This window comes from Doryrhamphus excisus, linkage group LG2 (assembly GCF_037039965.1).
Source record: "Doryrhamphus excisus strain RoL-2023G ecotype Guam linkage group LG2, RoL_Dexc_Guam_v1.1, whole genome shotgun sequence".
NCBI lineage: Eukaryota > Metazoa > Chordata > Actinopteri > Syngnathiformes > Syngnathidae > Doryrhamphus > Doryrhamphus excisus.
In genome coordinates, this window is record NC_136358.1 from 9,413,014 (window position 1) to 9,440,945 (window position 27,932).

At 40.5% G+C, this 27,932-nt stretch overlaps 1 protein-coding gene across 3 annotated transcripts in view; it reads left to right on the top strand.

Annotated features, from left to right (window-relative positions):
* Positions 1-27,932, top strand: part of LOC131125708 (regulator of G-protein signaling 12-like) — a 50,772-nt gene that overhangs the window by 3,351 nt on the left and 19,489 nt on the right. For all 3 annotated transcript variants that reach the window (XM_058067510.2, XM_058067509.2, XM_058067512.2), the window contains exons 2-7: positions 40-1,806; positions 6,622-6,714; positions 24,499-24,520; positions 25,733-25,896; positions 26,000-26,092; positions 27,662-27,805. In XM_058067510.2, the coding sequence (XP_057923493.2) occupies positions 97-1,806; positions 6,622-6,714; positions 24,499-24,520; positions 25,733-25,896; positions 26,000-26,092; positions 27,662-27,805 (2,226 nt within the window). In that variant the 5' untranslated portion in view covers positions 40-96. The remainder of the gene's footprint in view (positions 1-39; positions 1,807-6,621; positions 6,715-24,498; positions 24,521-25,732; positions 25,897-25,999; positions 26,093-27,661; positions 27,806-27,932) is intronic.

Consider the following 27,932-nt stretch of genomic DNA (forward strand, 5'->3'; position numbering starts at 1 on the left):
GTTTTAAAATGTTCTTTTGTCTTTTTGTGTTAACCGTAGGTTGATGACAACAACACAGTAGTGTTGGCAAAACCGGGAAGTCATTTTCTGGCAAAGATGAGGATCCAGGGACAACCTGAGGGCGCTCGGCGGCGTCTGGATTTAAGTACAGTCGGCGAGCTGAGGAACATCGAGATCATCCGTGGCCGAGCGGGCTACGGTTTTACAATCACGGGACAGCGGCCGTGTTTGCTGAGCAGCATCCTGAAGGGAAGCCCGGCAGATGTGGTGGGACTCAAACAAGGCGATCGCCTCCTGGTGATCAACGGGGAAGACGTTTCGGCCGCCTTGCACGAGACCGTGGTACAGCTGATTGGTAGCTGCGTCGGACCTTTGCGGCTGGTCGTCCATGCCGATGGACGGGTCATTGGAAACCCCATTATTAGTGATGAAAAATTTGTCATAAGCCCCAAGAAGGATCTTTTCCAGAGGGTTCTCCGCACCGTCTCGCATGATCCGAGCAACTCCGACCACTTGCACCATGTGCTCAGCAGCAAACCGAGACCCCTGTCAGAACCGATCATGTCGCAGTGGTGCAATCAGTGGAGCGTTGTGGCACAGAAACCAAAGGTCTGGGATTCTGTTTTCTCAGATGATGCTAATCCAGACTGCGGCGTTTTAAACATGACCCTAGTAGTGGGCTACCTGAGCTCAACGGAACTGATTCTAAACACGACGGAATCGGAGGATGACTGCCTGAAAGCCATCCGAGAGCGAATACGCAAGTTGGGCACTGAGCAGGACACCCACACGCTGGTGATGATGAGGATCACGTTTGACTGCATCCGACTCTGCGACGACATGGGCGCCGTGCTGGCCGCCTTTCCCACAGAGAACCTGGTCCTGGGAGCCGTGTGTGCCGAGGACCCTCGTTTCTTTTGCCTGGTCACGACTGCGCACATTATCGATGGCTGCGTCCCACAAAACTGTCCCTTAAGGGCCTCCTGCCATGTTTTCTTCATGGATCCAGACCTGGGGAACCATGAGGAGCATATAGGAATCGCGGCACGCTTTGGTTTCAACTGCACACCTGATCCGGACACCTTTGCTTGCTTGGAGTTCCCCCAGACCCCACCGGACGTCCTTCATTTTGTCAGCGTCCTCTACAGTGACATGGGGGATGCTGTGGAGAGGCTAAGAGCCAAACTGGACTCTGAGGCTCAGCAGCGAGCCAAAGAGCTCCGCAAGCAAGGTAGCGCTGGTAGCAGCGGAGACAGCGGGATCAGCGGCTTAGGCAGCGCCTCACCCCCTGAGGAGAGGGATTTCCCTTCTGTAATCCGAAACCACCCCGGGGTCCTGCTCCCCACCTGTCCATGGGATAATCCTGAAGACCACACCCCAAGAAACCTCTGCCGTAATGGCCACAAAACTCATAACAGCGCCAGCTCCCTTTCAGAGTCGCTACCCGGCCCCGATTCTCTTGCTAACTTCTACGGAGGCACCCCACCGAGGCTCAAGTTCCAGTTTAAGCCCCCGCCCCCTCCACCTCCTCTCCCTTTGGGCAAGAAAACAATTGCAGACCCTCTGAGGGGAAGCCAGCGGTGGTTCTCTAAACCCAGGTGGCACAAATCAGATTCAGAACCTCAGGTGATATGCAACAACAACTGGTTGTCAAGTGTTGCCGGCAGCCAGGACCAGCCGCCTCCCATGTGCCAGATCCCCCCACACCGGTATCGCTCGGCCGAGATCCTGATGCAGCCCCCGAAAGAGGAATGGACCAAAAGGTTACTGGAGCAGAGGGACAAAGAACGCAAGAATGGCAAAAATGTAAGTTACAACATGCAGTAATGCCCAAGACGTGCCAAACCCTGCCTAGCAACAAGCTGCATCCAACCAATACAATTTATTTAGCACTTCAAACCAATAAACTACAGAATTGTATAGAATAACAACCCAAATGTAAATATGCTCTTTCATCCAGGTCTTTGCATTGCGATTGACTCAATGCCATGAGAAAATAACATTTTGGCCTCCGGTACAAAAATCAAACTGGAATTGTGAAGGAATCAATCTCAAAATTTTGAATACTAAAACTGAGAAAAGTTGTTAAGGGTGTCATGAGAATTCGAAAATCATGAAAATCTAGTTAGTGCTGTAGTTTGCCATTGTTAAATCAGTGAATCATTTCCAGAAAGCACAAAACATTTAATATGGAAATGCACATAAATACATATAATTGATGAATGAATATGAAGTGAAGCTCAATTTCAGTCAATCCAGAAAATTACAAGAAAAAAGGGGTACATTTATGAGAGTAAAGCTGGAAATTGTTGATGCAGAATTGTCCAAGAATAATGCCGCATTATTACAAAAAAAGCTAAATTCACAAGAAAAATTAATTCTGGTAATATTGCGCCTTTCTCATAAATTTATTTATTTTTATTTATTTATTTATAACTTTATTCTCGTAATATTATGACTTTTTTGTAAATTAATTACTTTATTGTAAATGTCCACCTTTTAGCTTTTAAATGTACTTTCTTTTCTCATAATACTACAACTTAAAAATAAATTATGGCTTGTTTCTCATAAATCTACAACTTAAAATCTCTGATTATTATTTTTTGTCAATGTGACCCTACTAAAGACTTTTTTGCCAGCTAAAATTACAACGTGTAACCAGACTTTATTCTGTTACAGAATCCATTTGAGCACATGTGAGCACATTAGATTGTATTTTATTTGAGCTTTGGTAGGAATATGAATATTAATACCAGCACATTCACACTTGATGGTTCTGCATCAAGTAAAAAAAAAAACGACCAAGTTTTGAATGGTGTCCCTCATTGAGATGATTTCAGCTGGACCAGGAAGTATTCAAGGAGGGTCATGGGGTTCAGCTTGAAGTCACTGGGTGACACCTGGTTGCCGCTTCATGAGCCAACTGGCTTCCAAAGCTTTGCTGTACTGCTCATTGACCACAAGGTGTCACTGTGGGCCTATGCTGCTCATTGCTGACACATACATTTCATGTTTGTGAAGACAGGTTTCCTGGTAGATGTTCATCATAGGCCATGAATTACGCTAAATACTAAATACTAAAAAAAGTTGCAATGTTACAACAATACATTTTAAAAATTTACAACAATAAGTTTGTGTTACCTTTGTAAAAACAAGTTATCTTTGTTAAAAATATAACTTTTTCTTATATAATAATTAGTACTTAGTCATATTGAGAGATTAACTCATTCAATCCCAGCCATTTTTTCAAAAGACATCCCCTTCAGTAGCGGCCATTTTAGACCATTTGGGCTGATCTTTCAAGGCACACAGATTATTGTGTTCTATGGCTATATAAACATGGAACCTACCAAAAGAAAGAGTAGACTCCCATCTTTCATCGCACCTTTTTGTGTTCTTTGGTAATCAGCAGTAGAACATAAGTACGTTTCAGGAAAATATCAGTTCCCGACTAAAAAAGGAAGAAAAGCAGCTTTTTGTGAAAAGATAGATTTCAAGCATAACTTATTTAGTTGTATAGTATTTTGGCAGAAACAAAACAACTATACTTCCTCCCACATTCCAAAAACATGCTATGTTAATTGGCGACTCCAAATTGTCTATAGGTATGAATGTGAGTGTGAATGGTTGTTTGTCTATACGTGCCCTGTGATTGGCTGACGACCAGTCCAGGGTGTACCCCGCCTCTCGCCCAAAGACAGCTGGGATAGGCTCCAGCACCCCCACGACCCTCGTGAGGAAAAGCGGTAGAAAATGAACAACTATACCAACTTAAACAACACAAAAAGTCTTGATTTACACCAAAATACCAATTTATTCACAAACATAACACCCTGAACTATTTACAATATTTACAATATTCACATTTGGAACCTACCTATGTGTTTGTGTGTGCATGCCTTAAAACTCCTTCCTGTCTGCACTTCTGCCACCTTGTGGCCGTTTTTGGGGCTATAAATGTCTCTGAAGTGAAATGCATTAGTAGAGAGTTGCATCACCTCTTTTTGCTTCTTATGCAAATGTGCATAATATTACAACTTTATTTTCATTAAGTTTCAACTTCTTTGCATAAAATTTATAATGACTTTATTCTTTTGAAATTAAGATTTTTGTGTAGGGTTACACTATTAGTTATTAAATTTCTTGATAAATGTAAACAAGCCGAGTTGATGACTGGCTGCCGTGGAGGATATATAAGATGAATGAAATGCTGTCATGGTGAGGTGAAGGAACATTCGGGTGGGGAAGTATTTACTCGGTGGACCGCTCAGTCGTGGCACAAAATCATTATAAACACTGAACAATCCCCTTCCCATCTAAACAGGTTGAAATAGCGATGAAAGTTGGCTGAGTCTCCTCTGACAGAGGGTTAATGGAAGCTAGCATGGTTAGCAAGTGTGGTTGTGTGTGCGTAACTCAGGTTGTATGAGTATATTTTCACCAGGTTGGGTTCTACGGCTTCAATGTAAGGCGGTTTTACAGTGACTGATGGCAATATGCAGGTTTTGAGTGGAAAAATACGAGAAGGGCGTTTATTTTTGAACGATGATCACCATAAATACACATTCTCTACACACTTCTGTGACCGTCCTTCAAAATAAGATCGCCGTTTGCTCCATGTCTGTGTAAACAAAACAAATGAGTTTCGTAAAACTATCTTCCATATGCAGTTGGAATGGCATGGGTGACTACATCTTCCTTCCTTTGTTGTGGTAAATTGTTGGTAATATACAGTGCATCCGGAAAGTATTCACAGCGCTTCACTTTTTCTACATTTTGTCATGTTACAGCATCATTCCAAACTGAATTAAATTAATCTCTTACCTCAAAATTCTACACAAAATACTCCATTATGACAATGTGAAAAAAGGTTTTTTTGACATGTTTTGAATTTATTAAAAATAGAAAACAAAAAAATCACATTTACATAAGTATTCACAGCCTTTGCCATGAAGCTCAAAATTGAGCTCAGGTGCATCTTTTTTCCACTGATCATCCTTGAGATCTTTCTACAGCTTAATTGGAGTCCACCTGCAGTAAATTCAGTTGATTGGACATGATTTGGAAATATAATAACTGTCTATATAAGGTCCCACAGTTGACTGTGCATGTCAGAGCACAAACACCAAGCATGAAGTCAAAAGAACTGTCTGTAGACCTGCGAGACAGGATTGTCTTGAGGCACAAATCTGGGGAAGGATACAGAAACATTTCTGCTGCTTTGAAGGTCCCAATGAGCACAGTGGCCTCCATTATTCGTAAATGGAAGACGTTTGGAACCACCAGGACTCTTCCTAGAGCTGGCCGGCCTTCTAAACTGAGCGATCGGGGAAGAAGGGCCTTAGTCAGGGAGGTGACCAAGGCCCCGATGGTCACTCTGTCAGAGGAGCGTTCCTCTGTGGAGAGAGGAGAGCCTTCCAGAAGGACAACCATCTCTGCAGCAATCCACCAATCAGGCCTGTATGGTAGAGTGGCCAGACGAAAGCCACTCCTTAGTAAAAGGAACATGGCAGGCCGTCTGGAATTTGCCAAAAAGCACCTGAATGACTCTCAGACCATGAGAAACAAAATTCTCTGGTCTGATGAGACAAAGATTGAACTCTTTGGTGTGAATGCCAGGCGCCATGTTTGGAGGAAACCAGGCACTGCTCATCACCAGGCCAATACCATCCCTACAGTGAAGCATGGTGGTGGCAGCATCATGCTGTGGGGATGTTTTTCAGCAGCAGGAACTGGCAGACTAGTCAGGATAGAAGGAAAAATGAATGCAGCAATATATAGAGATATCCTGGATGAAAACCTGCTCCAGAGCGCTCTTGACCTCAGTAGACTGGTCATGTACCTTGACCATATAGACAGTAGACATTAGCACACAGCCAAGATCTCAAAAGATTGGCTTCAGAACCACTCCGTGAATGTCCTGGAGTGGCCCAGCCAGAGTCCAGACTTGAATCCGATCGAACATCTCTGGAGAGATCTGAAAATGGCTGTGCACAGACGTCTCCCATCCAACCTGATGGAGCTTGAGACTTATTGCAAAGAAGAATGGGCAAAACTGCCTAAAGATAGGTGTGCTAAACTTGTGGGATCATATTCAAAAAGACTTGAGGCTGTAATTGCTGCCAAAGGTGGATCAACAAAGTATTAAGCAAAGGCTGTGAATACTTATGTAAATGTGAATTTTTTGTTTTCTATTTTTAATAAATTCAAAACATGTCAAAAAAACCTTTTTTCACATTGTCATAATGGAGTATTTTGTGTAGAATTTTGAGGTAAGAGATTAATTTAATTCAGTTTGGAATGAGGCTGTAACATGACAAAATGTAGAAAAAGTGAAGCGCTGTGAATACTTTCCGGATGCACTGTAATTGAATTCCAACTAATCCAGTCCCAACAATGCATGTTATTCAATGTCAATTCATGTCATGTGCATCACGTCACGGCATTCATTAACAGACAAATGAATACAAACTAATAGGATTTTAAAACGAAACGGATTTTAAAATTTTAACAGAACTACGTATTTGAAATAAGTTCTGGACGCTGTACTGTGCTTTATTTGTGTGTTTTGTACAGTGATAGTGATTTTTCTATATTCCATGTATTTCATATCCTTGCCAGGTCTCCAGGTTTTGGGATATGGGCGTCCTGCGTGCTTCCAAACGACGCTCTTCCAAACGCCTCAGCCTGGCACGATCGCTGGACAACCTCGAGGTTGGCAAAATATTGTTTCCTCTTCAGTGCTTCCTGTCCTGACGTGGGACAAAGAGGTCTTTGTGTTTGGTTCGGACTGAATGAGCACTGCTGGTACTGCGTGACTCGCTAGCACAATCTCTCGCTTAATTGCTTTCTTTTCAAACATTTTCATTGAGCTGCTGCCTAGACCACCACCATGTATCCCAGCGGGCATCTTCTGCTCTTGATTTACGATGGTCAAGTACGGGAGCCACATATTTTGTAATCTCAGCTCTGTGATATACAGTATGTGGGAAAGCCTTTAGTATTTAGTATTAAGTATTTATTTTGCTCTTTTTTCCACATTTTCCCCACAGTTTCTTCTTACATAATCTTTGTAAATTGTCTTTTCATAAAATAACTTAATTTCCCTAATATTTTTATATTTTATATATATAAAATTTGGGTTATAACCTAGGAATAACAATAAAAAATAAATATTATAATATATATAATATAATAAATTATATATTAAAATTAATTTATTTATTTATTCATTTATTCATTCCCAGGTTATAACCCCTCTTTTTGACCTTAAGGAAATATAACCTACTAAGATTATATTATTTTTTTCTCATAGTATTACCAGTTTATATAACTAAGTAAAGCTGTTTTTTTCATTTCTGCTGTTAAAAGCATCCAACGATTTCAACTTTCTTCCCGTACATTTTTTGCCTGATAGTTATGGCTTTGTTCCTGTGGTGGGGGGGCTACTCGACTCCAGGCAGAATTGAGTGCTCAGATGATGTTTATTGTATCAGTCCAAAGTATAAAAACAGCCCGCATAGGTGCAAAACTCAAAGGTCTTTACAAAAATAGAAAATAAGCAAAATTTTCGAAAAATACATCCACAGTTAAATAGAAAAAAAGGAATCGTCTCAAGAGTTGAGACTGGTTAAGAACTGGTCCTTTAACATCAATTCAATTTAATCGGATACTAAAAGGAAAAAAAACACAGACAATATAACTTCTGGTTGACCTCTATGTGACCAAACAGACTCTCCTTAAAAATGCCAGGCCCCTCCCACTGGGTTTCAGTATTCCACCTTCTAATTGTTTAATCAGCGTTGGAATAACAGGAATAACCCATTAGAAATCGCAGGAGGTCATTACTCAATATAACAGTCTGAACACTCAAAAGGTAGCTAGGGAATATAAAATATGAGTAAAACATTAAAAAACTATTTTAACATTTCCCATAATGCATTGCATCCAAGTAGGGCCGGGACGCTGCACTAATGTCAGCCTCCCTCTTGGCTGCTATGGATCCCTCTGGTGGACAGAGGCAGCATTGCAGTGCCGTCCATCTATCCATTTTCTATGCTGCTTGTCCTTCAATGAAATGTTTTGCTCAGATGAAATGTAAATGTCATTTCAAACTGGTATTGGTACATGTTTGTATGTTTTTTAAAGTATATCTTTTGAGTGTAAAGTTGCTGTATGATGACTGTTGTTTGTAAGATGACTTACATTGAGTAATGACATCCTGTGATTCCCAATGTGTTGACAAGCTTGTTGAGAGCTACCTGGTCCTCACAATATGCCATTTTATGATGTGGACATGTGCAGTTTATAGTCCGGCGTGCCTTACAAACATACAAATCAATTTTTCTTCTATATTTAGTGGGTGTGGCTTATACACCGGGATTTACGGTAATTGATTTATTGGTTATTGTGACAGGCTTGCAAATATGTACTGTAATTAATTCTGGGGGCTCATATGAAACCCATCATATCTATTCCATCTTATCTACCTCTGCAAAGGTCTGAAAGTCAGTGATAGAATTCAAGGATAAAATCAGGTCTGCAGTTTTGTTTGTTTTTTTAAACGTGAAAAAAAGAAGATTAGAGGAACTGATATCATTTAGTGGTTTGAACGGCAAATTTCCTAAACTTGTGTAATTTAAATAACACATTTTCCAGGTTTCCTACAGCAGCACTTGGACAGTGCAGACCTCCGCCAAGCACCATAGTTTGTCCCATATTGTGGTTTACATAATTAAATTAGTCCTAGGGCTGCACGGCGGGCGAGTGGTTAGTGCACAGGCCTCACAGCCAGGAGATCTCAGTTCAATTCCACCCTCGGCCATCTCTGTGTAGACTTTGCATGTTCTCCCCGTGCATGCGTGGGTTTTCCCCGGGGTCTGCGGTTTCCTCCTACATTCCAAAAAAAACATGCCAGGTTAATTGCCGACTTCAAATTGACTTCAAGGTGTGAATGTGGGTGTAAATCGTGGTCTATATGTTCCCTCCAGCACTCCCCGCAACCCTTGTGAGGATAAGCGGTAGAAATTGAATGAATGAATGAATATTAGTCCTACATTTATTTTATCTCCATGCAGTATTTATGTTCCTTGATCACAAATTACTTAAAGAATTCAAACATGCTAATGTTAGCATGCTAACACCTAGCATGATAACGCTAAGTGTCTACTTAAGTTTATATTCATGAAAATCTAAAAAAAATGCTACTATGTTCATGTTAGCATCCTAGCAATGCTAACACACTAATGTAGGCATGCCACCACCTAGCAGGATAGTGCTAAGTCTTCATGTAAGTGTCTACCCATGAAAAATGCTGCTCTGCTAATATTAGCGTGCAAGCAATACTAACTTGCTAATGTTAGCATGTTAACACCTAGATAGATTAATCTATGATCAATTCATACACCTAGCAACATAGCAGAATGTAATGGGAAGGCTAAGCGTCACAAACAAGTGTTTTGACCATTTTCTGCGGCGTTATACATGTATGCACAAATGGCGAAAGGGTCCTGTCTCAATGTTTAAGAATTCTTTAAAACATTTCTGGATCCAGGCGGGGATCGGCATCACCCCCAAAATTTCATCAGTTCTTCCAATATCCCATTCCCGACAAGTCATTTTGAACACAAACAGACAATCAAAAACCGGCATGAACATAACCGTAGTAAATTGGATTTAGACAAAAATCCAGGTCAGGCCAACATAAATAGAATAAACATGTCTTTTTACAACAGTCGTTTTTCGTCTTAGTTTGTTGTGACTCACGCTATTTTGTAGAATATTCCTGTACAATGCAGTGTATTAACACATATAACACTACAAGACTGAGTTACCCATGCATGGGATTCTTTGTCTGGCCACTCTACATTCTATACTTTCCACAATAGCCATTATTTCTTTGGAGTTAACTTCCTTTTTCAGAATGTGACAATAAGCAAAGATAAAAATGTTTTAGATGCTAGCGGTAAACCACTAACACACTTTTGGGTACATTTTTTTGTGCTTAACTAGAATCATGCTATTTTTCTTTTTACATTTTACACATGCATGATGGTCAACAAAAGGGTGATGACAGCCCCTGTTTGACCCAAGAAGTGAGTAATTCAATTTCTAAATTTTCCTGCGGTGTAATATTATCATTCAGAAGCAAGCACATGCCGCAGTGTGTGTGTTCTTTTCTATTTAGGTTTTATTTTCTGTGTTTATTTTCATGCCTGCCAAGCTTCTTCTGCCATGTCACATCTCGTTATGTTCCGGAACATCAAAGATCTTTCCTGTCTTATTTTTCCAAGTGCCCACGCGCACATTGTAGCCCTCCATTTTGTTTGTTTGCATATATCTCATTAGATTGTTCAATTTGGGTTTTTCTTCCGTTTTTTTCCTGTGGTCTGTGGGCGTTGCAGAAATGAGAAGAAGGCATGAGGAGGCGGAGGTAAACACAAAAGAGAGAGAGAGAAAGAAAGAGAAAGGGAGGGAGATTTTTTCTCCCTCCTATAGCTGTCAGGGTGTTTGGGTCTCCACGCATTGAGTTCTTGTGATTTTGTGGCAGCGGGAATGGATCGGTTTATACGGAGTGGTGCTGAAGACGAGGCGAGCACACGCTAACCACACACATGGAGCCCACCATCATGCTCAACTCTGTAAGTCGCCAAACATCCTTCTGGAAATTTATCGGGAGAAGGCAAGTTGCCGATTATGTTTCAACTTGCTTGGTTTTGAATTGCAGGGTTGTTGTGCAGGCATGTTCAGAAACATCTTTATCCACTATCGTCTTTCACCAAATGAACATCTGAGTAGAAATAACTGGGTGCCCGAACAAATAACTGGCATGAGGAATGACTTTAGAACATAGCCGACTATTTATTTGAGGAAATACAGTACTAAAAAGGTATTTCTTCTGACTGGAAATGGTGATTAATTGTGGAAATATTGTGTTTTCAGAGTGGAAATAGTGATTATTTGGAGAATGGTATTTCTTTAAAACAAGGTCTTGTATTTATTTGAGGAAATAAAGTGCTTAGTCAAATGAAGCAAGCATTTTTCTGAGTGGAAATGGTGATTAATTGAGGAAACATTGTCTTTTCAAAGGCAAATGGTGATTATTGGGGTATGGTGTTTATTTACAACAAATACTATTAGTAGAGAAATGGTTTAGTCAAACTAAGCAAGCATTTTTCTGAGTGGAAAATTAATTGGGGTATGGTGTCTGTTTATGACAAAGTTGACTAATTATTTGAGGAAATGCATTGTTTAATGAGGCTAAACAAGCATTTTCATTGTGGAAATGGGGATTAATTGACGAAACATTGTGTTTTCAAAGTGGAAATGGTGATTATTTGGGGTGCGGTGTCTGTTTACGACAAATTTATTTGTCGACTTCTATTTATTTGAGAAAAGAAAGTGTTTAGTGCAACAAAGCAAGCATTTTCCGAGTGGAAACTTTGATTAATTGGGGTATGGTGTCTATGTACGCCAACGTTGACTAATAAGTTGAGGAAATGCATTGTTTAGGTGATTATTTGGAGTGCAGTGTCTATTTACAACAAATACTTGGAAATGTTGATTATTTGGGGTGTTGTGTCTGTTTACAACAAATACTTCTATTTATTTGAGAAAAGAAAGTCTTTAGTCAAACTAAGCAAGCATTTTTCTGAGTGGAAATGTTGATTAATTTTGGTATTTACGGCAAAGTTTACTAATTATTTGAGGAAATGCATTGTTTAGTCAAGCTAAACAAGCATTTCCATTGTGAAAATGGGGATTAATTGACGAAACATTGTGTTTTCAAAGTGGAAATGGTGATTATTTGGAGTGCAGTGTCTATTTACAACAAACACTTCTATTTATTTGAGAAAAGAAAGTGTTTAGTCAAACTAAGCAAGCCTTTTTCTGAGTGGAAATGTTGATTAATTGGGGTATGGTGTCTGTTTAAGTTGACTAATTATTTGAGGAAATGCATTGTTTAGTCAAGGTAAACAAGCATTTTCATGGTAGAAAATGGTAATTAATTGAGGAAACATTGTGTTCTCTGAGTAGAAATGGCGATTTAATCGTGGTACAGTGTTTATTAAGAACAAAGCCGAGTGTTTATTTCAGAAAATGCAGTGGTGAGTCAAGTAAAACCACAATTTTTCATTGTGCAAATAAAGATGAAGAGGTGTGTGGCATCTATGTACGACAAAGTTGACTATTAGAGGAAATGCATTGTTCAGTCAAGAAAAACAACCATTTGTCATAATGGAAATGGTAATTAATTGAGGAAACATTGTGTTTTCTGAATGGAAATGGTGATTATTCGGGGTGCAGTGTCTAATTAGAACATAAGCCTAGTATTTGTTTGTGTGTCAAGCTAAACAAGAATTTTTCATTGTGGAAATGGTGATTAATTGAGTAAACATTGATGGCTGGGCACAACTTCTATTTAGAATGCCTACCATTTATTTGAGGAAATAAAGTAAAGTCATTCATTGCGGCATGGCTTTCATTTAGAACAGAGGAAATATGGTATTGTAAGGCCAACATGTTTCTTCTTGTTGTGCTGATGTTTGGGTAAGTCCACATATGGTTGCGGGGTATGAATATGCAACAGCGTCAATAACCACAAGAGCAGATGTGACTGCGGTTGCTGAGTTCACTGTTCGCTAACCACTGGAAATCTCCTTGCCGTATTTAGCAGCTTTGCTTTTGGATGTTTTTTTGTTTGTTTGTTTTTTATTTAACATAAAAAGTCAGTGACATCATCCCTTCAGACAATCAACATCCTGCATTAGCAATGTTTTTTTAACCACATCAACGCAGTTGGGGAAATAGTGTAGAAGGGAAAACTTGGTATGGAGCAGCAAACACAGTGCCTACCTAATATTACAGTGTTTCCGCTACATGTATGCTATATTGATACATCATATTATTTACACACATATTGATCACAGTTAGTTTGAACAAACAACAATTTAAAATATTATTTAGATATACAATTTATTTGAATAAGTGACAATCTCATTACGCTTTCTGGTATCTTTGTTTACACATTTTGCCTGGCTCTCACTGACTCTCTAGCAGCAGCCAGCTAGCATGTTTTTGTCCCTTGGGTGAGCTATCAAGTGTCACTTAACAATTTTACTGTATTGTTATCATTATAATACTTCATGACTCATCTGTTGTTGAACATAAACACTTAGCGTGTCCAGCTTTAAGGTAGTGACAATATCACAGGGGTCTGCAACAGGTAGCTGGTGTACTAGCGGTAGCTCAACAGTTGACCAAAGTGTTTTATTCAAACATGTCGCCTGTATTTAATGACGAATGAGCACACCGAGTGGAGATGTGCTTTGTCAATAAAGTACAAATGTAATGTTGGCAGTCACATAAAAGACAAATAGCTCACTTCTCCACATGACCTCCCATGCAGCCCACCACCACTGCTTCGAACTCCTGGAGGAGTTTAAGTACCTTGGGACCTATACATTTTTCTGAACACAAAGCATGATGACTGTTACCATGTTAGCATTTAAGCTAATTTACTGATGTCTAAAGGCAAATACACACATGGCATGATGTAGGGAAGTTATAGGACAACTTTGGCACTTTCTAAACTTGAGGCTCTCTTGCTAGGTCCTAGCATGGTAACGGTTAGCATGTTAGACTTTAGCTAATTTACTCATGTCTAAATACAAATACAGACATGGCATGATGTCGGGACACTATGGGACTGTCTTAGCACTTTTGGGACTTAGTGCTTTCTTGTTAGATGCTACCATGCTAACTGTTAGCATGTTAGCATTGTGGCTAATTTACTCATTTATAAAGCCAAATACACAGTCACAGGCAGACACCGGGCCTGAGGTTCACAGCAGAGGTGGCAAGTCCATCAAAAATTCCGCGGGAATTTTCTAGTTATTATTATTGTTAACATTGTTACGCTGATCAAACTACATTACTGGCGTAGTGGCGTCGTACCACTAGCTAGCTACTAGCAAGACGTCACTACGCCAGTAATGTAGTATCCACATACGTATCTATACTGTATATCGGATCTAGCGCTACTGCTGCTGTGCTTTTATCTTTCAGTTTGAAATAGTTAATGCTAGGTTGCAAAGACACATCATCAATAGGGTAAAACTCACCTGTCTCACGACAGTCTAATCCCAGCTCACATTCCCTATTAGTGGGTGAACAATCCAACGCTTGGTGAATTCTGCTTCACAATGATAGGAAGAGCCGACATCGAAGGATAGCTTAGTTTAGCATGCTGGTGTGGTTGTATGTGTGTGCGACTTGTCCTGGATGAGTATATTTTCACTGCGTTGTGTTTTACCGCTGTATGTGAGGACCTGATGACCACGTGCCGGTTCTGAGTGAAAAATAGGAGAGGCACGTTTATTTTTGTACCCAGCTTGTCTTAGCCGTAAACAAACATTCTCTACACACACAAGGTGTGTGGAGGTGTGAGTAGGTGTGTCCCCTTATGTGCATGAATTAATTACCTGCCTCTTTTTATCCGTTTTGTGTCTTTAGAACACACAGAAAAGTGAAAGACATGTCTTTATGTCTTACATAAGGATTGTGGATGATGGGGAAAATCCCGCAAAAGTACACTTTTCCTTTAAGGGATAAGATGCTGTCTCTTTATGGCACGCTGTTCTCCAATAGATATCTGCAACTGTGTGTCGGACGGACAGCAAAGAAAAGTACACCTTGATCTTGCTGATGTAACTTCCGATTCCAGTTGCCGTATTGTTTAGCTAGCTCATAAGGAAGGAAATTTTGTGATTAAATAAAAAATCCATTAAGGACACAGTTGGAGTGTATAATAACATGACATGATGTGTGCCATATTGTACGCTAACCAGAGAAAGAATGTCAACCGAGGCAATATTGTGGCATCAATTTTTGACATTAACCTAAAAACACGCTAACCGAAGGTACCGCTGTATATGCACGTTTTGTTATGAAATACAACTTAAGTTATTTTCGGGGGGCTGCACGGCGTTCGAGTGGTTAGCGTGCAGACCTCACAGCTAGGAGACCCCAGTTCAATCCCACCCTCGGTCATCTCTGTGTGGAGTTTGCATGTTCTCCTCGTGCATGCGAGGGTTTTCTCCCACATTCCAAAAACATGCTAGGTGTGAGTGTGTATGGTTGTTTGTCTATATGTGCCCTGTGATTGGCTGGCGACCAGTCCAGGCTGTACCCTGCCTCTCGCCCGAAGACTCCCAGCGACCCTGGTGAGGATAAGCGGTAGAAAATGAATGAATGAATGAAAGTTATTTTCGGGTCCTTCTTATTCACTAGGCCACTCCAAAGACCATCACACTACCACCACCATGTTTTACTCTTGCTATCATGTTCTTTTTCTGACTTTTACTCCAGATGTAATGGGATACACACCTTCCAAAAAGTTCAACTTTTGTCTGGTCAGACCACAGAATATTTTCCCAAAGGTCTTGGGGATCATCAAGATGTTTTCTGGCAAAATGGAGACCAGCCTTAATGTTCTTTTTGTTCAGCAGTAGCAGCAATGTAATGCGTGTGTGTTAATTCCGTCACATGACGCCGTCGCATGCAATTTAACTTTTGGCTTTTGATCCATTTAATTTTTTAAATAACGGTTCCGTTTTCTCCTGCGCGTCATCGTCACACAGCAAACTTTTTAACCCGTCTGAGCTTTGTTGCCGCGAGACGGGGGCAAGAGTCACCAGGCTAATTATACGTGTCGGGTTTCAACTGGAAAAGTCCATTTAGGGTGTAGAAAGAAATAGCGGCACTAGGGCGTGGTGCCGTCTAATGTGGTTGCCTTCAAGGCCCGTTCTTTTTTCTTTTTTGGTAATACATAGTGAGGGGTGCTCCCTGCCTGCTTCTAGTTTCCTTTTCTGACTCTCTGAATTTGTTTTCATAGCTTTGATAGTTTTATAAAAGATTACAAACCGCAGTTTGATTGTGGGGATGCTTTTCATCACAGTTCCATTCAATTTATAGAAGAGTCATTTGCTCAATAGGAGACTAATAGGTTAACCTGAGATGAACTCAATTCCACCTCAACAGAAGAATTGGTGGCTTAATCATCCTGACATGTAATCTCACCTGGATAGATCTTTCCAAAACACAGTTCATCTCCTAGATGGAAGGTTCGGGGCAGCTCCATGTGTGTGCACGGCATGTCTTCGTCCTACATCCCGAAGCCTTGCATGTTGGCTTCAACGAAGATTTTAAATGCGTGGTGAGCAAACTACAACCCGTGGGCCACATCAGGCCTGCCAAACATCGCCAAACAGCTAAACCACCCGTCGCTTCCGAATTTTTTTCTCTAAACCTTCAACATGGAAGCTGTATCTGGCAACGATGCAAAGTAAAAATGGGAAGGTTTTACCCAAAGTAAAAGTCGAATTAAAAATGTACAGCCAATTTGGATTTTTCTGAGCAAAAGTGCTCCAAATTTGTCCTGAGTAGAGACAAACCAAAAAATAACAGTTAATAAATGACAAAAAAGAAGAATTGATACAGTATGTATACATATACAAACTAATAAACTAATGATTTTTTTTCTTTCTTTTTTAAAAAATTTTGACTCCAAGTTAAAGTAAAGCCGAACAAAAAAATGACAGATACCAATAAATTACAAATAAACAAAGTAAAATGTTTCTGTTTAATTGTAAATTTTAAAATTACTAAAATTTTTATATTAATAATAAACTGAAGTATAATATGCTCTTTTTAATTAAAAAATGTAGAAGAAATGCAGACTTTTCCTGGCATACAGTAGGTGCTCCAAATCTGTCCCAATTTCATTTGGATTTAGGCCTAGGCTCTGGTTATTTTTTTGAAAAGCTTCCTCATTTTGTCCAAAATGTTTCCTAAGTCATTTCCTTGTGTCCTAGAAGTGTGGCATTCACCATCTTTTTCTTTTTTTTCCCAATTGCATATAGGAAGGAAATGTCTTCTCTGTCTTATCAGCCACCGCTCCCTGTCACTCCCTAGATAACAAACACTCTGCATTTTTGTCCCCCTTTTAAAAAGAAGCATTTTTCCCAGAGACGGATTAGATTGCTTTAAATTCACTTTGTAGGTGACAAAATCGATTCAAAGTCACCACTCTGTGGCCTGTCGTCTTGCGTTTGCAATAATGGGGCATCAAATCTCGGCAAATCATCACATCTTGGGCTTTAAATAAGCAAGCCCCACTTGACCAAAGACCTTATTTCCTTAAATAACCAGTGGGCTCCTTTCATAATGGATAAACAATACCACAGATGCATAAAGTGGTAAATCTTTCTCATACCTGCTGTTGCTGACTATTGTTGTCACTGTTTCCATTCCATTCCACACTACAAAATAAGTAATACAAGTATGTTTGATTCCTGCTGATCCAAATGGGTATCGTATGGGGCACTCCCACTAAGTGACAAAATGACAATATTTCCTCAAATAAATAATTGACTCTCTTCTAAATAGAAATCATACCTCAATTAATCACCTTTCCAGCTTCATTCAAAATCGTCTCCACACTCCCGGTCAGCACTTTTCTACCTTCAAACTTGAGTGAACACCATATTTCCTCAAATAAACAGTGGACTCAACAGTGGGAATCACCTCAATACCCGACTTAACGAAGTAAAGTTTTCCTCATATATCTTCTACAAATAGAAGCCATGCCTTAATTAATCACCTTTCCTGCATTAAACAAGCAAGCCCCACTTGACTAAACACCATTCATTGATTAATTCATTCATTTCTACCTCACACCATAATTCCTCAAATTATGGGCCCCAATTCAATCAGCCTTCCGGCTTTAAACCTGCATTACTAAACATATTTCCAAAATAGTTGTCCTCATCCAAGATCTTAACATAATAGCATTTTTAGCCACTTACATAAGTAGACACTATTATGCTCAGTGTTAGCATGCTAATGTTTGTATGTTTGATAGATGGGTGACTCTGTGATCGATAGCGGGGTCTATTTAAGGAAGCCGGGTATCCGAGATTAGTTTCACCTGGCTTGATTAATCCCTCATAGTAGTGCTCAAGCCAAAATCAGTATGCAGATCAAAAGATCCGCTCTGGCGACTCCGTAATCAGAAAAAGCCGAAAGAAACAAGCAAAAAGTAGTCTACTCATCTTGAAGCAATTCAGCCTAGATGCTCTTGTTTTGGCTTGATCATTTATCCTGAATGTCTGAATCCTACTTTCATGGACACACAACTAGTGTTTTGACGACAAGACATCATTATTAGAATGGTGACAAAAGAGCAAGGTTAAGAGGCACTTTAGAAAAGTAAGTAAGGGAACGTGACAGCCATCTTAGCGTCCCTGAGCTCCCAATGGTTTGCATTGCTCGTTTGTTTGAAATACTAAATGCCACTGTGGTTAAAAAAAAAAACTAACTATAGCCAGCTGGCTGCCACCAGAGAGACACAAAAGAGACACAAAATGTGTAAACAAAGACAAACAAACAAATTTTTTTTAAAAAATAAAATTGGACTTGTAAATAAAGTATAGAAGGATTTAGATTTGGTTCCACAGATGGCGCTAATGCTCACGAAAGCTGCTTACCAACCGCCAATAAACAACAGAAGAAGAAAAACGAAGAAGAAGAAGAAGAAATTCGTGTGAGCGGGTACAAGATACCTCAATCGGATTGGGGAAAGGAATATTCCACCCCAGTGAATCCGATTATATGTTCATTCAGATTGGCACTTTTCTTTTGGAATGAGGTGTATACAAAGGTTCAATTCTTTCCGTGTGAGCAAATAAACCGAATGCAATTGGAATATTTGGGTCCATGTATACGTGGCTAATGTCTCATATTTTAGTTGCAACCATTTTGTCGCAGTCTAAACGGAGCCCTGTGGCTGTGTTCTGAATAAAAGTCCTACTTGAGGCGATTTGTTTTTTTTGTTCCTACCTTACAAAATACAGAATTTCCTCAAATAAATAGTGGGCACTCCATTTTAGATAGAATCCATGCCAGTGAATCAACTTGCAGCTTCAAGCAAGTAAGCCCCAATTGACTAAGTGTCACATTTCCTCAAATAAATACCGGGCTCTGGTAGAATTAGAGACCATACACCAATGAATTACCATTTCCACACAGAAAAATGATTGTTCAGCTTGGATAAACGCAGCATTTCATCAAATAAATAGCGGGTTTCATTTTAAATAGAAACCATGCCCCTAGTTAATCAACTGTGCAGCATCAAACTAGTAAGCTCTACCTGACTTAACATCACATTTCCTCAAATAAATACTAGGCTCTGCTAAAATTAGACACCATACCCCAATGAATTTCCATTTCCACACAGAAAAATGCTTGTTCAGCTTGACTAAACACAGCATTTCTTCAAATATGTAGTGGGCTTTGTTGAATTAACACCATGCCCCAATTATTGGACACCCCGATGCTGCTCGCTGACATATTGTGAGCTCCCAGCGTATTGAGGAAAGTCCATATGGTTTCACTTTATTGAGACTGTGTCTTTTCCTGCTCTTTCAAGCGAGACCACAGCACTGGCGGCTAAAGGAAGAAATGTGTGTGGGGGGGGGGGCATTGTGGTTTAGTGAGGACGAGGGAGGGGGGTATTAAATTCATATGATTCCTTCTTGTCACTGTATGTATCGTCTGTAAGGGTTGCCATGGAAACAGCTGCCTTGTCAAATGCCCCCCCCCCCCTTTTTTTTTCCCCTGACGTGCACAGACATGGTTTTGGGTGGGGTGCGTTCAGGTATGCACAATACTTTGCGCTCAGTGGCCAGAGTAGTCAAGGGAACAATGAGTCTCAAAAAGAGACTTTCCTTTAAGAGGAGCTGGAACTTCAACACTGTAAGTACACTGCCTCTTTAGCTGCTACCTAGCTAGCTAGTTTGTCCTCTGGTACTTGTACTTGTACTGTAAAAACTATGCTGAAGTACTACAGCACATCGTCGGCTCGCATTAATGGGAAAAACATGCCTCGACAAGCACAAAGGAAATACACTACTGCTGTATTTTGTACTGTAAATACACCAGTCAAAGATCCTCTATATCAGTGGCTCTCAACGGGCGGGTCGGGACCCAAAAGTAGGTCATAGCGCTGTTTTCTGTGGGTCGCGGGTTAAAAAATACAAAAAAAGGATGTGATGACCTAATGTCTGTGAATGCACCTCATGATCCTGTCTGTGTTATACGAGCTATATGCCGTTTTTCTGCGTGACTGTCAGGCTTGAGTCTGAGAGGAACAACATCAAGTGGAAACTCAAAGGAAAACTACAAATATGGCGTTCTCTTTTCTGTGTATTCTAAAGATATCAAAACAGCTAAAAAAGATGCAGCTAGGAAAGCAGACAATGGCAAGCACCGACTCCACCTGTAACGCCTTCTGAAACCCCCCCCCAACAACTCTCCATTTACATGATGTGACCTGCATATTAACTCATTGAATACCATAGGCGTAAGGAGGTGATGATGCAACTCTCCACTAATGCATTAATGGCCATGAAAACGGCCACAAGGTGGCAGAGGTGCATATGATAAGAGGCAGGGGTGGAAAATTACACATGACAGGAAGGGGGAAGTGAAAGAGCGTGGAGGAGTGTAGCGTGCAGGTTACATCAGTTTCAAATGTGAAAATTAAAAAAAAAGTTGATATTTGTCAATAAACTTACCAATGTTATACTGCTGATTACTAAAGAATAGAAAAAGATCTAAACCAACTTTTGTTTCTGATGAAAGACAGGAGCGTTTGGCAGGTTCCATGTTTATATACGTAGCTGTAGAACACAATATTGTGTGCCTTGAAAGATCAGTCCATCCATCCGTCCGGGTCACGGGGGCAGCAGTCTCAGTAGGGAAGCCCAGACTTTCCGGTCCCCGGCCCCCTCCTCCAGCTCCACCGGGAGGACACCAAGGCGTTCCCAGGCCAGCTGTGAGACATAATCCCTCCAGCGTGTCCTAGGTCTACCCCGGGCCCTTTTCCCAGCTGGGCATGCCCGGAACACCTCACCAGGGAGGCGTCCGGGAGGCAATCGGTCTAGATGCCCGAGCCACCTCAACTGGCTCCTCTCGATGTGAAGGGGACTCTACTCTGAGCCTCTCCTGGATGGCTGAGCTCCTCTCCCTATCTCTTAGGGTGAGTCCAGCTACCCTACGGAGGAAACTCATTTCAGCCACCTGTATCCGCAATCTCATTCTTTCGGTCATGACCATAGGTGAGGGTGGGAACATAGATCAACCGCTAAATTGAGAGCTTTGCCTTCCGGCTCAGCTCTCTTTTCACCACGACTGTCCGGTGCAGCGATCGCATTACTGCCGCGGCTACGCCGATCCGTCTGTCGACCTCACGCTCCCACTTTCCCTCACTCGTGAACAAGACCCCAAGATACTTAAACTCCTCCACTTGGGGCAGGCCCTCATTCCCAACCCGGAGGGAGCATGCCACCCTTTTCCGACAGAGAACCATGGCCTCTGATTTGGAGTCTCATCCCAGAAGCTTCACACTCAGATGCAAACCGTTCCAGTAAACGCTGAAGGTCGCAGCCCGAAGAGGCCATAAGAACCACATCATCTGCAAATAGCAGAAATGAAATTCTAAGGCCCCCGAACCAGACTCCCTTAACACCTTGGCTGCGCCTAGAAATTCTGTCCATGAAAATTGAGAACAGAATCGGTGACAAAGGGTTCAGTCCAAGTGGACTAAAATGGCCGCTGCGAAAGTGGTTGGCCGGGATTGAATGAACTACTGCAGAAACACCAGTCAAAGATCCTCTATATAAGTGTTGGGGGACCCACTGACACCCTTCAGTGACATGTGCCAACCACGGTTCCAGAAGTTTTAATGAGCACAGACAAGATTAGCCCCTAAAACGGTCTCTGTGACCCGCGTTTGGGTCTGGAGCCACCAGTTAGGAATGACTGGTTTATATAGCGGTGGTGCTTCATCCCATTTGGTTGGGACTTTGTTTCTGAAGTAGTGCTGACGGGGGCTTCCACTTCCTCTTTGCACTTTCAGGAGGTGGGGGTAGCTGGGGTAAATGGGGGGTGAAAGATCCACTATTTGTAGCCACCCACAGTGGTGCGTCAAGAGAGTCATCACTTGGGGGAAGCAATAGAAAAGCAATAGTGTGTGTGTGTGCGTGTGTGTGTGTGTGGTGTAAAACCCCTGCTGCCTCATGAATACATGAACTACATCTAAGGGGTAGCAGCTAACCACATTAGCATGAGTGCTATATGTGCTATCATGTTCTAGCTGTACAGGTGCCGCCATGATGATGCTAGCTCCTACCTTACATGAAGACGCGTCATCTCACGAGGTTGTTTGTGTCTTTCTAAAAGTAGCAACAGCATTATACGTCAGCGTGTGTGTTCACGGCGACGCGGTGTAGTTAAAGGTTTGAGGTTTTGGGTTGTTTTTATCCTCCAAAGGGACTGACATATGGTCCGGTCTGGATCTTTGGGTGTTGACCATACCCACAGAGGGGCCAATGTAAAACAGACAATTAGTGGTACCAGAGGTTAGCCTTGGGTTCATGCCCAAAAATGGAACAATATGGTCACAATCGAGATTTTAGGACAGATCCACGCATAAACTATACAGGAAGTATGTTGTTAGCATTTAGTATGAACATTCCTTATCTCACACTAGTTGGGGCATGCCTGTCTACAGAAAGTCACTTTTAGCATTGTTTTTAGCCTTTAGCATTTAGCATTCCCTGATTTGCCCATTTTATTGTTTTTTTATTAGCCCACGGCACATTCTAAAAATAGAATTTAACAAACAAAAACAGCAACAACAAATCAGCAGTAATTTTACAAGAAGTCCAAACATTAAAAGAAAGGAGTTGTATTTTTATGGAAATAATGTCGTAATATTCCGAGGAAAAATAGCACAAAGTTGAAATATTTAAGAAAATATGTTATTTTTGTAATGTTCTAAAAAACAAACACAACAATGGTTGGAAAGACGAAAATCTTATCACTTCAGTCACTCACAGAACAAATAGAGGACATCAAATGTCGTCATATAAACACACAATACAAGAATTTCATGAAGCAGTAATTACACATGGACGAATACCTTTCGTGGATGTGATCTTAAGTCATAATATTATTTAAAAAACTATAAATAAAGTTGTAATTTGGGGGGGTTCGGGGAAAAAAGTCAATATATTGTTGGAATAGATTCATAAATAAGAGAAGAAAATTGACAAGAAAAAAGTCTAAATAATTGGAAAATTAAAATTAGAAAACAAGTCATTTCATGAGAATTAAGTCAAGATATTAAGAGAAAAAAAAATATATTCTAACAAAATGTGCAATTATACAGCAATTCACGTGTGTGTGTGTGGGGGCAAGAGGCAGGGAGTAATTTCAATGTGAGTGCAGACCTGTCAACATGTACAGATGTACGGTACTCAAAATGCAGTTTGCCTCCACAATACTCTAGTATGCTTCACTGCTTTCCATTGTGTTACATAAATCAATAAATACATATACATAATAAACAAATGCATTCATATCACCTCGTACTTCGGTACGTGACAAAAAAGTCAAATAAAAAAAATTATATTAGAAAGGCAGGAAGTGAACAAATGTAACAGTTACAGATTGTACAACTACCAGATGGAAGGGTAGGATTTAATAAGTTTTGCTTCTTCCTACTCCTTTTGGACATGTGGAACTGTGAACTGAATATGTGATGCACTCAATTGTAATCTGATGCATGTTTAAATGAAATAAAACCATTACAATAAATTTATGAGAAAAAAGGCATACATTTATGACAATAAAGATGTATGTTTTTGGAAAAGAAAAAATACTATTAATTTTTATTTTTATTTTTATTTTTATTTTTATTTTTATTTTTATTTTTATTTTTATTTTTATTTTTTGAAAGCGCTGTTTTTTTCCCCCAATTTGTCCCTAATATTCACTCTTCTGTATAAGAGAACGTTGAAATATTACAAAAAGTTGATATTAAAGTATTTTCCACCTACTATATCCCAAAGCTGATATGCCATTTTAAAATATTGCTAAATATTGCATATATGTATATACACACACACACATATATAAATATATATAAAACCTATAAGCCTATAACAAAAATCTCAACATGGCCAAGTTGCATCGTTTCATCTTTCATCACAATGTGGCCCTGGCTGCCACCATCACCCAGTGTGGGGGGTCTTTGCCGTGGTTGGACATGTCCATGCTCATCCAAGGCACCGACTGCTGCTATTAGCAATCCAATGGAACATCATTCAATGTTCCTCTGCATTGATGAGCGCTCGTCAACTTTCAAACAAAAGGGGGGCAGGGGCTGACCCTTCCTCACACTCTCCCACCCTCAGGGAGGTGTGACTACCCCCCCGAGCCACCCCCACCACTCCTCATACAAATGAAGAGGGTACGACTCCGCTCCAGGCTGCCAAAGATGCCCGGAGACACGTTGCTGTCTTCTTCTGGTCTTAACCCTGGAGGAGGCCATAAGGCAGCGTCTCACTCATGTCTCTCTTTCTTCTCTTTCAGTCGGCGGCTTCCTCTGACGGCGGTAAGTAACAATTTAAGTGCACTTTCTCTGCTAACCAGGACTAGCTGGTGCTGTTCCTGTACGCCCACCAGCTCGCAAGCTCTCCCACTAACACCTTTTGTCTTCTTGACTGCGTCCACAAGCTCTGCTGTTCCTTTTCGCCTCCAAATTACACTTTTGCAAATCAAAAAAGTATAGAAGAAAATCACCAACTGGCTAGCACAGGCGTGCCAACACTTTTTCAGCCTGCAAGCTCATTTTTAAATGACCAAGTCCCGAAGACCTACCTCCTACTATGAGCATGGAAATGTATTCAAGTACATTGTACGTGCATGCAAGTCACACGACATGATTGTCTCTTATTAGAAACATGTATAATATCTAACTGATAAAGTACTAATGTTTAGTATGCAACTCAATATGACAATACATACAGTGGGTGGAAAGGTGTGTGCCTCCTTCCCCCTTTCTTTTTTTTCTGCATCAAACTAATTTAAATATTAGACAATGACAACACAACTGTGCACAAAATACAGATTTTAAATGAAGCCTTTTTTTTAACCACAAAACATAACTCTGTTGTAACTGGTTTATCACGGTTAAATTTCCCAAAACATACCCAGGCCTGATTACTGCCACACCAGTTCTCATCTCAGTGAATAAATCACTTAAATAGGACCTGCTGCCTTACGAAGTGAAGTAACAAAACAAAAGCTAGACATCATGCCGAGATGTAAAGAAATTCAGGGAGAAATGAGAATGAAAGTAATTGAGACGGTCCGTCAGCTATTTTTGAAGCTTTGGGACTCCAGCAAACCACAGTGAAAGCTATTATATACAAATCTCAGTTTAAAAAAATCCCTTCTAGCGTCAGGTGCCTTCATAGAATTAACCATTGCTAACTGTAATCCCAACTTCAAAATCAAATCAAAACTAAAGTTTTTAGAATATTTTGTTATATTGGTGTTATTGATATTTAATAGGCTTTTTCACCTATATGATGCACACACACACACACACACATATATATATATTTATATAGGGCTGCACGGCGGTCGAATGGTTAGCGCACAGACCTCACAGCTAGAAGACCCGAGTTTTGTGTGGAGTTTGCGTGTTCTAAAAACAAGGCATTATTGACCAGTAATAGTTTTTCATTAGTATTTTTCCCAAATTGGATTGGGAAAATCCAATGATTTTAATATAACCTTTCCGTTTGCGTCATTTTGGCAGATTACAGCGGTGTCCAGTTGCAGGGATGCTGCAGCCACAGCAGCCTGAACAGCAATGGAAGCCTCCCGGGTGGCCATCAGAATCTTCCGGAGCAACGCGTCGCCAGCTGGGCAGCCTGCTTTGAGCGCCTCCTTCAGGATCCGGTGGGCGTACGGTACTTCTCGGTACGATCGACCACTTGGACCACTCACAGGGCCAAAACCACAACCAATGATTTATTTTCATAAACATTAGCTCCCACATAAGCCGTTATTTTTGTCTTTGCAGGAATTTCTCAAGAAGGAATTTAGTGAGGAGAACATCTTGTTCTGGCAAGCCTGTGAATACTTTAGCCATGTTCCTGCAAGTGATAAAAAGCAGGTAGGTCCACCACCACTTCTTTCGCCAGCACCACAACACCATTTATGTCCCCTGATTTGTAAAAAGATAACAAATTATACTTCTTTCGCCAGCATCACAACACCGTTTATGTCTCCTGATTTGTAAAAAGATAATAAATTATACTTCTTTCGACAGCATCACAACGCCATTTATGTCCCCTGATTTGTAAAAAGAAAATGAATTATACTTCTTTCGCCAGCATCACAACACCATTTATGTCCAAATTTGTCAAAATCAACAGAATTCACTCTGGATTTAAAAAAATACAGGAAGTCAATCCCAGGAAAAACTAGAAAGGCACTCAGAGAGCTGGGACCGCTAAATGCCACAGTCCTCCCAATATTCTGATTTACACCATGAACAGCCACGCATACATGGACCCAAATATTCCAATTGCATTCGGTTTATTTGCTCAAACGGAAAGAATTGAACCTTTGTATACACCTCATTCCGAAAGAAAATCCATTCCAAATGAATATATAATCGGATTCACAAGGGGGAAATATTCCTTTCCCCAAACCGATTGAGGTATCTTGTACCCGTTCAAACGGAAAGATGTCGGGGTGCGTTCTTCTTCGTCGTGTTTTTCTTCTTCTGTTGTTTATTGGCGGTTGGCAAGCAGCTTTCGTGTGCATTAGCGCCATCTGTGGAACAGAATCTAAACACTTCTATACTTTATTCACAAGTCCAGTTTGTCTTTAAAAAGAAAATATATATCTATATAAAACATGTCCCGAGTTTAAGTGTAAAATATTAGCAAGATTGAATTTAATCATTCCTGTTTAAATTTATCCCAGGTGCGTTCTTTCAGCGCATGCTCAAATATGAGGTAACACGCAGCTCGAGACGTTCTTCAGTTTTAAAAATGGTGGCGAGCACTCTGCACTGGACTGCTGTGGAGAGTTTGTTTTTGATCCAAACTAAATTTCAAGACTGGATGAACGAAAAAATCGCAATCCGGAGTTATTCCAACAAGTGAAGGAAAAACTTGTGGAAGCCAGAAGTGTTTTTAGAAAAGTCATTCAAAAAAATTCCATTCAGAAAGAGGAAAAACTCTTCATGTAAACGTGGCTAGTGTTACGTTCATTTTACTTATGTTTATTTTACCTGCCTTTATTTTATCTACATATTTAGATTCTTTGAAGGGTTTGAATGACTGAGAGAATGCCAACATTAGCATGCTAACACCTAGCATAGTTGCGCTAGTATGCTCATGTTAGCATGCTATCAATGGTAACATGCTAAAGTTAGCATGCTTACAAATAGCATGATAGTTTAAGGCCGAAAATGGTCTTATCTAGCAATGTTAAAGAATTCTTTAAAAATTCCTGAGTCCAATGGTGATTCGGATCACCCCCAAAATTGAATCAGTTCTTCCGTATACCATTTCCGACAATTCCTGAAAATTCTACCCAAAACCATTCAGAACCTTTAAAGTTATTTTGAATATAAACACAGACATTTCGCAAAACAACACTCACAAATCACCATTTGTAGTATCTCTGCTTCTTTTGACAGCAAAAATCATTGTAATTTTTTCTCCCGCAGCTTTCCCAGCGAGCCGGCGAGATCTACAACAGCTTCCTGTCCAGCAAGGCCACCATGCCAGTAAACATTGACAGCCAAGCCCAGCTGGCCGACGACGTCCTTACGTCACCACGGCCCGACATGTTCAAGACGCAGCAGCTGCAGGTTAGCCACAGACCAATTTTAGCCACCAACCACGTTAAAAACCAAAAAAATGCAAAATGAGTGACGATTATATGGCACACCTGTACTTTATTCTTTTTTATTACAAGCACCTGGTTGTTTATTGGTC